General features: G+C 36.7%; 1 protein-coding gene across 2 annotated transcripts in view; it reads right to left on the reverse strand.

The window, feature by feature from the left end:
- Positions 1-13461, reverse strand: part of fbxo42 (F-box protein 42) — a 48348-nt gene that overhangs the window by 10052 nt on the left and 24835 nt on the right. For both annotated transcript variants that reach the window (XM_059951953.1, XM_059951952.1), the window contains exons 5-9: positions 8864-9017; positions 4923-5033; positions 4462-4558; positions 2619-2675; positions 973-1089 (exon numbers count right to left, since the gene is read on the reverse strand). In XM_059951953.1, the coding sequence (XP_059807936.1) occupies positions 973-1089; positions 2619-2675; positions 4462-4558; positions 4923-5033; positions 8864-9017 (536 nt within the window). The remainder of the gene's footprint in view (positions 1-972; positions 1090-2618; positions 2676-4461; positions 4559-4922; positions 5034-8863; positions 9018-13461) is intronic.

Here is a 13461-nt window from a genome sequence, read left to right on the forward strand (position 1 = left end):
AGGTAATCTTATTTATATATAGAATACATAATTTTTAAAAAACATGATAAATAACAACTAACTCATTTAAACTCACAAACAATTCTCGTTCCATCTTCCTTCATTAAAGGAATAAACAAAATTGGAAACAAACGCATTAACATTTTAAAAAATGTGTATGTGTAACTGCGTAAATGAGAACCATGTCTAATTGAGGCTAAAATCAAACTGTCACAAGCTTTAATTTTCTGAAAAAGGTTATGGTTAGCTAGTGCTGAGATCTTAGGCCTCACTACTGACATGCGACTCTTGTGAGTTGCCCAATGGATCTACTGATAGTTAAGCAGCTTGTGAAGAGAATTATTATTTTCTAACCTATGCACTGGACACACTTTAACCTGAACTAAGGATCACCAACAACCGGCATTCGAAGCAGGCAACTGGTAATATGATGGCAAAGATACAAACAGACACTAAAATTAAATATTCAATTGGAAGAAGGGAGTCTATCTGATTTATAGGACCTATTGAAGCTACAGTCAATTTAGGATCAAAGAGAAAATTGGCTGTGGCCCAGAGAGGATAGGGAAAGAGAGGCCAGAGTGGGAAGGTATGTGGGAGAAGTAGCTTGGTGTAAGATGTACGGTAGGGACAAAATGAATCAGGGGCACAGAGCAAGAGGGAACGGGATACCAGCAAAACAAGGAACAGGGAAAAGAGAATGGTGTCAAGGGGAGGATTTGGGCTATTCAATTACAATCATCATTGCTGAAGTAGTTTCACTTCTTACATGGACTACGGTAAATAAAAATTCTGCTTAATTTGATATTTGGTACAGAAGTACATGATACTGATCTACAGACCCCAGATGAAATCAGCCAATTCAGCATGGATCCTATCCAGGATATTTTTGATCCATTCCATCAATTTTGGTTTGAACCACCACCCATCTGATGTCTGTTTTTGACTAAATAACCTATTGCAAAGGCTTACCCTACAGGCTGGATGGCACCATAACTCAGGTGCTCCATGCTCCTCATTCTCCACTTTTAGCTGTTGCCACGTCCAAGGGGTCACGTTCATGTGTAGCAGCCATGCATCTTTAAACAGCTTTTTTTGGAACAATGATCAACAATTAACATACAAAAGACATCTCAAAGTTATTTTTAGGACAGCCATATTCAAACACTACCATGCCCCACATAACACCTTTAATCCGAAGCAACAGAGAAACTGCTGAAGGAACTCAGCAGGTTGAACAACATCTGTGAGAGTAAAGGAATTGCCCCTTCCTCAATCACCTCAGACTCCTGTCTCACTATTCCCCTTTCCCGTTTTATACAGGTCAGTCCTGATTCAGGGTTCCACCCAAAAATTCCTCTCAACAGATGCTGTTCGATTTACTGAGTTCCTACAGTACATTATTTATTGTTCAACTCCGCACCTTGTGGCGCATCGGGCGGCAACCTTTGCCGTTTCTTTAGTATTTGCCTGTTTTTCTTTGTGAGGTTGAGTTGCTAGCTCAACGCTCAACCCAGCACTGATGGAAAGCATGAAAGGAGCTAGCCAGATTCAAAACCAGGACTACTTCCCTCAAAGTCTGGTGCAGATGCCTCTACAACAATGGTCAGCTTGCAGTTAATTGTTTGTTGCTCCAAATTCTAGAAACTGCAGTCTCTTGTACTGCCCTTAAACCTTAAACCCAAACCTTATAAATAAGGACGGACAACCAAATTCAACTCCAAGCAGATTATACCCAAAGTGCTGAAAAGTAACTTTTTAAATAAGGTGCAATTCTACCATCTTACTGGGTTATGCTTTACATTCTTCTTCTATAGGAAGATCAGGAGGAAGGGTGGTTTAAAATCTATTGATTCTTCAGAACCCAGCATTCAACTTTAATGCTTTAATTCATTAAAAGCTTACAAAGGAGAACTAAAAGTAGTCTTTAAATGTAGTATCATAGCCAGTTAATACACTACACAGATGAATACAGTAGGGAACTGCTAACTCTATTTAATTCAATTTCAGCTTTGATGTTTACTTTAAGGCAATTTTATAAAATTGTCTTAAGTACTATTTCGCTTAAAGCAATACAACTGTTAAATATGCAACATGATATGATAACATGTAGAATAACAGTTAGTACTGTAAGGTTAGAATACTGGTAAAAGGAGAGCTTTTCAAATTCTGCTCCATCCTTGAGTTAGCTGTAGTAACTCAATCTTTTTATCCTTTTTCAGTTGTGCTTCCTCCAAAACACTTACTCTTCTAATTTACCTTTTTAACCAACTCCATCTATTCAGGGCCCCTGGAGTAATCTGCTCAACATTCTCTCACACCCAGGTCAAACATTTTTTTCTAAATTTACTTTTAAATGAGTTTTCTCTGACAACTAGCAGATCCCTGTGTAATTGGCCAATTCAAAATGTGCTAATTTTATTAACTAATTCATAAAATATCCAAATGTTACAAAGCTTTAAACTCCTAAAAGGATTATGTAACTGTTCTTAAAAGTACTTCCCCCCCCATTATATTTGGCAAAATTTGCAGTAATATTTCACTAGTTATGATTATAGTTCCAAGAATACTAGATATGGAAAAAAATATTCTGTACAATGTACAATGCTAATACTCACTGCATTGGGTCCTCCACAACCTCCCAGGATCAGAATAGTTTCATGATCAATAATAATCTAAAATTAAAAAAATAAATCATTTCTGGTATAAGATTACTCATGCTCCTCTCATAGTTCCTTCAAAACTGTACTTTTAAAGTACAAGATACTCATTGTGTCAACCAGATGTCCTAATTAAATTTAAGAGTGAACTGTTATCATGCAATAATTATGCAAACCAGCACAAGTAAGTTATTCCCTGAATTTTAAAACTATCTTGCTTTAAGGAACCACAGAAGCAATATATTCCACATACAGGTTGAAACTCTCTAGACCAGCATTCTCTAGTCCAGCATATTTTGAATCTGTACTACAGATCTATATTCATTAACGACTATCTAAAATTAACTAAGATCTGTACTAGCCTTAGCTAATTAACCTACTAGTGCAAGCTTTGTGGTTCCCACTTGTTTCCCACTTATTGGGACTTTGGGTTAAGGAGAATACACAGTAATCTGACATATCCCAGGGAAGAGTTATTCTGCTCAGAGAATGATGATAAAGGCAATTTCTGTGATCAGAATTTTCTGTGTATGGCACTAAGGATGCTGGACTAGAGTTTCAACTTCTTCACAATAAAATGAGTAACTTACAAATATTTTGTGAATTTCAATATTTCTTTTGAGGCTTACAGTCCAAAAATAAAGTGTGCACGACCTTCAAATCATGCGACAGAACCTTTTATACATATCTACAAAGCCTCAGATAGACAGTGCTTGCTAAAAGCAGCATCTCTGGCAACAGAGCACAGCTTTGACACTGCACTAAAAGTACAGATTTAATTTTCAGTTCAAGGTGAGATTTCAGTCTATCTCCTTTCAGCTCTGAGGCATAAATACTATCAAAGATGACAATTACAACCATTAAGTTATTCCATTGTTTGGAGAGGAGGGTTAGAGGTAGTGAGAAACAGCACACAGCAACTCACTTTCATCTGAAGAACTAAAATTATTACAAAAGGTGAAAATAAATTGGAAAAACTGAAGGAAAATAAATACTAAATAAGAGCAATAAAGAATTTCTTTAAAATGTCAGGCTTTTTCCACTGAGGTTAGGGGAGAAAAAAACCAGAGAACATGGGTTAAGGGTGAAGGGGGAAGAGTTTAAAGGGAACATTGGGGGGGGGGCTTCTTCACACAGAGAGTGGTGGCAGTGTGGAATGAGCTGCCAGATGAAGTGGTAAATGCAGGCTCACTTTTAACATTTAAGAAAAACTTGGAGAGGTACATGGATGAGAGGGGTATGGAGGGATATGGGCCAGGTGCAGGTCAGTGGGACTAGGCAGAAAAATGGTTCAGCACAGCCTAGAAGGGCCTGTTTCTCTGCTGTAATGTTCTATGGTTCTATGTTCTAAATGTAAAAAAAAGTTACATGGGAAATACGAATTCTTGGTAAAATAGAATAAAGTCCAAGGTGGATCACAGTCGGATTATTTTAGAACCTGTTACTACTACATGTAAACATTGAAAATTTAAATCCTGCTACATCATGAGTCATACAAAAATCTTCACAAAACTAATGGATAGTTTACTAGTTACCTAGGTCAGCAACTCACATTTAGGACATTAAAAGCCAAATCAAAAATAACTCAAGCTTAGATTGAATGTTTTGCTCCAGTAAATATTTAGCCTCAAAAGGCCATTTGATATTCTACAAATCAATCCATCCCTGATAAATCAGCACCAAATTCCTGATGCAATGGCACCAATATAAACATCTCAAAGGCATAGTACATTTCCCATTGCATTTGAAAAGAGCAGCCCAAAAATAAAAAGCAGAGAAGTTAACCTTTCTCCCCTCTCACCTGGGACTGTCCACCCCTCGGATGAGGCACATTACCCGAAGTTGCTGGTTTAGACCAGGCCCATTGCTCCAAATCCAAAATCCAGACCTCATTGCTCCTAAATAAAAAAAGTTATAGCAGAAAAATTGTAAGCAACATTTCAAAATCATTAACTATGCTCATGATTTCTCATCAAGTGATCGGTCCAGAAATGGCAGCAGCGGTGTCAAAGCTTAGCCACTCCATGAAGGAAAAAAAATCAGATGCTTCAAATGAAGCAACTCTAGGATCACTTGGGAATAAATTCAAGAGCAAATTTATTCTTCCTGAAAACAGGAACTAAAACACGCAATACATATGGTAGGGATAACCAAAACAAAATCTGAGACACACAGATTGGGAGCAACCCAAGTACAGGATCTCACTGCATAGATTTCATCTAACTTATTAGCAAATTCATAAATATGTATATATACACATACATCTGTCGAGAGCCTAATGAACCTCCGAATACAATCATTTTATCTCCTATTACAGAAGATGAGTGGCCAGCCATTGGAGGGGGTCCGTGAGTTGTAACAATACAGTTCCACCTTCAAAGAAAGGGAAAAGAAAGAAGAGATTTACAATAATGAAAATATTCACAATTCAGTCTCATGTTCTTGCATATCAAAAACCAGAACAAAGGAATATTCAAATAGTTTTGTTCCAGGGCCCTGTGCTTCTTAACCAGGAGTGAAACCAGAATGCTGAAATAACATTCAATGCACCTTGGCTAAGACAAGAACAAGTTGGGTACCATATAATAAGTGATTTCAGCTGCAAATTTTCAGGCAAAAAATCAAATCCCAACTCATGATGCACTCCACCAATTTAAATTCCTTTCTGATAAAATCTCGTGCACTTTACGTGGGGTGATTCATAAGTTCATGGCGTAAGGTAGAAGGAGTCAATTTTAGAAAACACATTTATTTTCCCTACATTTACACATTTAGTCCAGGGTTGTGGAGCATATGGATCCCTTCTTTGTAGAAGTTGGTGTCTTGAATCTCCAGAAGTGGTCCACAGCTTGGGGTGATTGATAAGTTTATGGCCTAAGGTAGAAGGAGATGAATATTAACTTCAAACTTTCTGCACTTTCACTCAAAGAGTTGAACTGCACGACCATGTAACGAGAACTGTATATTTCATCTCCTTCTACCTCAGGCCATGAACTTATCAATCACCCCTGCAGTGGACCACCTGGAGGTCCAAGACACTCTTGTTACATGCACTTGCAGTTCAACTCTTTGAGTGATAAAGCAGAAAGTTTGAAGTTAATAACATCTCCTTCTACCTTATCAATCACCCCTGCTGCGGATCACTTCTACAAAGAAGGGATCCGTATGCTCCACGACTGCTGGACTAAGTGTGTACATGTAGGAAAAATAAATGTGCTAGGTTTTCTAAAATTGACTCCCTCTACCTTGGGCCACGAATTTATCAATCACCCCTCGTACCAATGACCCAACAGAAATGAAAAACTAAACTACTCTTCTTTAATAGAAGTATGGCAAAAACCAAGAGTAGCTGTGGTTATCCTAAGTCTAAGTCCATAAAAGGAACCCAAACACTGACAAATATCCTGCAACTCCCTGACATACATGTCTTTTGGTTTCTGTGGCCCAAGCTTCCCCAACTCTGCATTATTTCATCTTTTTACCATCTAAACCAGGGATGCCCAACCTTTTTTTATGCCTTACCATTAACCAAAGGATTTGTGGACCCCAGGCTGGAAACCCCTGATCTAAATAAAGTAACTACATTAAGAGCCTTGTCTACTTGTTTAATCATCTGGAATACACTGTACTGGGTAGCACTGATTCCTCAGGTCATTGGATGCATTCTAAACAACAAAATTGATCTTTACACCATGAATGTGTTTAACTCCAGTCTTCTCTCGAGTTAATTTTATGCTTCGGCATTTACTGAATACAAAATACACGATAACGAAATTTTCCAGGAAGATAAAAATTTTATTTAAACAGGCAAGATGGAAGGATGACCTGTTAAGTTATTATATTTAATCAAATAAGTGCATTCACTTAAACTACACTTTATTAGGTACAGGTGTGGAACCTAGTCTAGTCTTATAGCCCATCCACTTCAAGTTTTGATGTGTTGTGTGTTCAGAGGTGGTATTCTGCACAACACTGTTGTAACGCATGGTTATTTGAGTTACTGTTACCTTTCTGTCAGCTTGAACCAGTCTGGCTAGTCCTCTGACCTCTCTCATTAACCAGGTATTTTCGCCCAAAGTACTGCCACTCACTGGATGATTTTTGATTTTATGCACCATTCTCTGCAAACTCCAGAGAGGGTTTTGAGTGAAAGTTCCAGGAAATCAGCAGTTTCTGAGATACTCAAAGCACCCTGACTGGCACCAACAATCACTCTATGGTCAGTCATTTGGATCACATTTCTTCCCCATTCTGATGCTTGTTCTGAGCAACAATTGAACCTCTTTCTTTCTTTTTAAATCTTTTTATTAATTTTTAAGCAAACATAAATGAAACATGAATACAAAGAGTTTGAGAGTACATAGTTAATAGTTTAAGTAGACGTTCAAATATATAATAATCAATATAACCTCCCAAACTCATAGTATTTATGAACAAAAGAAATAAAAAGAAAAAAAAAAGAGAAAAAAAGAAAAAAGAAAAAACACTAACCAACATGAGCCATTGCATAATGTCAGATATATACAGTAGTGCCAATAACTCCGAACCTCCATCCAAATAATTAAGGATAATAAAAGTGAGGTTTAGGAAAAGACAATTTAACTCATATGAAAATGTTGAATAAATGGTCTCCAAGTTTCTTCAAATTTAACTGAAGGATCAAAAACAACACTTCTAATTTTTTCTAAGCTCAAACAAGAGAGTTTGAGAAAACCACTGAAATATAGTTGGAGAATTAATTTCTTTCCAATTCAAAAAGTTAGATCTTCTAGCCATTAATGTAACAAATGCAATCATTCGTCGAGATGAGGAGGATAAACGACTATTATCCACCATTGGTAAACCGAAAATTGCAGTAATAGGATGCCGTTGGAAATTGATATTCAGAACTATTGAAATAATACTGAAAATATCTTTCCAATAATTTTGCAAACAAGGGCAAGACCAAAACATATGGGTCAATGAAGCAACATCAGAATGACATCTGTCACAGGTTGGATTAACGTAGGAATAAAATTGAGCAAGTTTATCCTTAGACATATGAGCTCTATGTACAACCTTAAATTGTATTAGGGCATGTTTAGCACAAATAGAAGACGAATTGACTAATAGTAAAATTTTCTCCCACTGCTCAGTGGATATAAGACAATGAAGTTCTTTTTCCCATTCCTTCTTAATTTTTCCTGATACTCCTGGCTGTATTTTCATGATCATATTATAAATGGTGGCTACTAAACCCTTTTGACAAGGATTCAGAGCTAAAATTCTTTCCATAATGTCCAATGGACATAGTTTGGGAAAAGACTGTAACTCATTTAACAAAAAATTTCTAACTTGCAAATATCTAAAAAAAATGAGTTTTAGGTAAATTTTATTTATTGGATAGCTGTTCAAAGGACATAAAGCTATCATCCAAAAACAAATCACGAAAACATGTTATACCTTTTGTTTTCCATAAAAGAAAAGCTTGATCCATAAAAGAGGGCCGGAAAAAAAAGTTAGATATTATAGGGCTTGATAAAATGAACTTATTCAAACCAAAAAATTTACGAAATTGAAACCAAATTTGCAGTGTGTATTTGACTATAGGATTAGTTATTTGTTTATTCAATTTAGATAAAGAAAAAGGAAGTGAAAATCCTGAAATTGAAAACAAAGAAAAGTCTTGTACAGATTTACATTCCAAATTTACCCATTGTGGGCAAGCAGCTATAGTCGATTCTTGTGTCCAAAGTATTAAGTATCATATATTAACTGCCCAGTAGTAAAATCTCAAGTTTGGCAAAGCCAAACCGCCCTCCTTCTTAAGCTTCTGTAAATATTTTTTGCCTAGTCTAGGATTTTTATTCTGCCACAGATAAGAAGATATTTTGGAGTCAATAATATCAAAAAAAAGATTTAGGAATAAAAATTGGTAATGCTTGAAATAAATATAAGAATTTGGGTAATAATCTTAATAGCATTAATTCGACCAACCAATGACAAAGATAATGGAGACCACCTGGTAGAAGAATTGAACCTCTTGACCACATCTGCATGCTTTTGTGCATTGAGTTGCTGTCACATAATTGACTGATTAAATATTTGCATTTACAGGCAGGTGTACCTAATAAAGATTGTATATGACATTTGTTGTAATTCTCGCATTAAGTTCCAGTTTTAAAATATTTCAAAAATATAAGAGCAATATAATAATTCTTTACCAGTTTTTGGAAGGTGAGTAAGTATGTATTTCATCAAAAAACCTTTCAGGTTGGTGCAGAGGGTAGGGACTTGGCCTAGTCCAACCCCCAAATAGCACCAGAAGATCCTTGTAGACAACTAATGTAGCTCCAGCCTTTGGAGATGGATAGGAACCTAAGAAAAACGGGGAAGAAAAGACCATCACAAACAAGAGAAAAATTGCAAATGCTGGAAATCCAAAGCAACACACTCAAAATATCGGAGGAACTCAGTAGGTCAGGTAGCATCTGTGGAAAAAAAATGCTGCCTGGCCTGCTGAGTTCCTCTAGTATTTTGCATAGATTGACTAAAAGACAGTAATATTTCTGTGAAAAGCATCTCAGAAAGTATTGGAAAAAAAATTAATCTGCTGTACCAGGCAATGTGAAATTGCAAATAGTGCTTGGCCTTAATTATATCTGAGTTGGGAATAGAGTTGGTATACATGGATTGGGGAGGAAAGGCAAATAAAAACAAAAATAAAACAACTGGAGTCCCAGCTACTAATCAGTATACACTGACCTTCCCTTGGTCAAGTAATTGTGCAAAAATTGAACAAGAATAGGATAAAGTTCTTTGTAGTAAAATTACCCGTCCACACGGTCTAGTCTTTATAAGGATTGCTCCACAGGTGAGGTACAAGAGAAGACCTCAATGTTAAACTTATACCAAACAAAAATCAGGGATGAAGGCGAGTGGGAAGTTCTTATACTTTCCTTATTTGATATTTCATTGTCTGATACCTGTGACAAAATTGTTAGCTGCCACTTGCCAGTCAATCCTGGAAATAGTCAAAACCTCGACAGCTGGCTCAATATTTATTAAAAATTTATTAAAAATTTAAACTATCTTGAACGTAAATAAGTAAGATGTTAAATCTTTAGGAATGACGACAATCTGGATTAAAAACAGATAAAGTTTACTAGAGCTCTGTTTACCACACCCTGCTATCGCAGACACCCTGCACAATATAATCATCACTTATCTGGTTGGTGTATAATATTATGGTAATTATACAGCCAGTGCTGTATAATATTATGGTAATTTCTGCACTGCCATCACAAACAAGAATGAACTTGGAAATCTTGTAAATGTTGTAATCTTAGACTTGTAAATCTTATACATCTTACTTTTAAGGTAACTTATTTTTTATTCTTTCTTGCTTCTCTTCTAATATTTGTGTAAGTGTGCACTTGTAATGCTACTGTGACACTGCAATTTCCTTTGCGATCAGTGAAGTATCTATCTATCTAAACACTAAGCAGGGTCAAGCAGCATCTGTGGAAAGAGGACCACTTAACATTTTATCTCAAATAGCCTTTATCAACCAAATATTTCTGGTGAATACAAGGCAGAGGTAATTTGTTGCTTAGATTATTCAATGAATGGCTATAAAGGAGTCTTTGCATACTTTATACCTATAACTAAGGAGAATTTCAAGGAATGCTGGCATAAAAGCATCTTGGCAATTAAGGCAATGCAGTGCTTTCTTGCAGAGTGCTTATGAATGTCCAATGTGTAATGTAAATATCTGGTGAAACGTTTACTTGATACTAAATGGATTTTTACTATAATTTCCTTCCTAGCTTTCACAGTGGGAAGTAAAAAGGAAAGTGTCTACAGAATAGAAGACATTTTAGAGTTCTGTAGCGGTGTGCTACACGCAGCGCTAAAATAACGACACGGAGTTGGTAAACTGCAGTTAAAGAAGGATTTTATTTGCACTTCACAACCTTGCTTTAAAGCCTCCCTGATCCCGCCCTCCCCGGGCGCGGATGCTGTAGGGGCATGTACTCACAATCCCTCACAGGCTTTTCCCTTTGTTGGTGAAGCAAACCTGGCGCCCTTTTGGGACTGGCCTTTGTGCCGGCGCGCTGGCTATTTGTGAGCCGGTTCGAGTGCGCTAGGAAGTGGGTCGCCACAGTTCCCTCTTTTCAGATCCAAATAACCAACATTTTACAGACATCAATAGAATGAGTCAAAATTGACAATTTTCCAGTAACAGACATTAAAAAAATACACCATTTCCCAGGTTTAGTCTCATGTCCATAAAAATAAACAGAAAGTAACAAATCTTAGAAATTTGTATGGGAATTCTTTGCATGCAGCTGTTGGTAAGCAGTGGTTAGTACCTGAAAATCAGGAGTAAACTTTGGCCATGTGGAAACTCAGAACTTTTAGAATCTCCTTACTCTGCCTCCATCTACTGAAACGCAGCCTGGAAGTTTTATTCAGATTGCAGTAAATACCACTCAGGAGGGTATTTAATTCAGTCTCTTAAATAAGCAGAGACAGCCATAACTTTTCTTGATCTCAGTTGCTCTTTAATTAATAAATCAATACTCAATGATTGACAGCAGAAACCCCTCCAATGCATTACCTCTTGGGGAGCAGAATTCTTAGTCTGTAGACAAATAATTTTCTCCAATGGCATTTCCAAAACAAGAAGACAGAAAAGCATCAAAAAATTGGAATAATTTTAATAGTATAACATTTCAATCTGGCATTGTCTTACAAGCTGGAGTTTAGGCATTAAAATGGCCAAAATAATGTTAATTTTTTTATCTTGAGTGCTGGAATTACAGCTGGTCCAAATGATTAGATTCCCTCTGGAAATGCATTATGTTTTGGACACCACATTTCAGGAATGAGATACTGATCCTGAAAAGGTACAGAGTAAATTAACCAGATCAGTTATTTCGAGTGGACTAGAATGTAAAGGCAAGGATGTAATGCTGAGGCTATATAAAACATTGGTCAGGCCACATGTGGAGTACTGTGAACAGCTTGAGGGCCCCTTATCTAAGGAAAGTTGTGTTAGTATTGGGGAAGCTCCACAAGAGATTTATGAGAATGTTTCCGGGAACAAAAGGGTTAACATATGAATATTTAATGTTTCTGGGTCGATACTTGGGGAGTTTAAAGAATGAGGGAGGGGTATATCTCATTGAAACCGATCAAATACTGGAAGGTCTAGATGATGTATATGTTTCCTATAGTATGGGGAGTCTAGGATCAGAGGGCATAGGCTCAGAATAGAAGGGTGGCCATTTAGAAGAGAATAAGAGGAATTTCTTTAGCTGAAGGGTACAGAATATGTGGAAGTCATTGACACAGGTGGCTGTGGAGGCCAAATCATTTGGTATATTTAAAATAGAGGTCGATAGTTTCTTGATTAGTGAGAGCATCAAAGACAATGAGAAGATGACAGGAGAATGGGGTTGAGAGGAATAGTAATTTAGTCATGATGGAATAGTGGAGCAGACTCGATGGACTGAATTGCCTAATTCTGCTCCAGTGTCTTCTGGTCTGAATATTTGGACTCAAAGGGTGAAATTGACAATAAATTGCAGAGGTTTTTTTTTAGCATCCCTTTCAGTATTGAAGATTATTAGATAATTTCAGTGTTTGAGGTGTTTAAAGGATAAGATATGATGGGATAGATAAAAATTACTTTCTCAAGTGCAACATCCAGAGCATTGGAATGCAATCAAGATTAGGTCCAGAAGTTGAACAATGTCAGAAGTCACTTTGGAGCATACACAATGAAACAATATGGTGGAATATTAAGAATAGTAAGTGGAATTAAGAATTGGATCAACCATGGTCTGATCAAATGGTGGAATAAGTGAGAGAAGAAAAGTGGCTTCAAATAGACAAGATAGAATGGAATGAGAGATGAGAGTTAGAGAGAGAAGGCCAGATGTTGGCACTATCCCAACTTGTACCAATGCCTCCATTGCTAGAATGGCAAATTCACTGGAGACATAAAGAGACTACAGATGCTGGTATCTGGAGCAAAAACAAACCATTGGAAGAACTTGGAAGGTCAGGCAGAATCTGTGGAGGGAAATGGGCAGTCAATCTTTCAGATCAAGACCCAGAAAAGCTGATGTCTAGTTTGTTTTTGGGCAAATGCAATGTCTAGATCATACCCAGACATCAGAAGAGTTACGGCTTGATATGTGTTCTGTGCTCAGCTAATTGATATCAGCCAGAAAAATGATGAGGACCAAGTTCATGACTATATGAAGAAATATCAGACTTAGGTAAAAAGAACAACCATTGTTTATAGTTCAGTATCTAGTCAGTAGTATGTCAGGTGAGGACTGTGATTAGACTTGGCTGCTAAAGCACTAGGATCAAATTTAACGCATCTTCACTGTAATAATATACTGACATCTACTGTCAAGATGAAAAGGGGATAAGCTTAAAAAATTCAATTCAATGATAACAAAGTCCTCTTACTAATTATGTTGTAATCCTCAAGGAATTTGGAAATTTGGAATTTGGAATTTGGAATTAAGCCATACAACTCACCAGTCAGAACAATTAGTTTCTCACTTTCTATTGCACTGAATCCCTTAATTGATTTCAACATCAGTATTAAATCACTCTAAAAATATAAATTCAAAGAAATGGAACCATATTATTGCAACCTGAACATATAATTTAACCCTTTAATCACTAGTACACCTCCAGGAAGTTTGTGCTGAAGGCCAATACACTATTTTTACAGAGGCTCTTCACTCAAAATTGAAAGGTACATTCCAGATCCTTCTTTCTCAGTAACAATCAC

The sequence above is a fragment of the Hypanus sabinus genome, chromosome 27 (genome assembly GCF_030144855.1).
Source record: "Hypanus sabinus isolate sHypSab1 chromosome 27, sHypSab1.hap1, whole genome shotgun sequence".
NCBI lineage: Eukaryota > Metazoa > Chordata > Chondrichthyes > Myliobatiformes > Dasyatidae > Hypanus > Hypanus sabinus.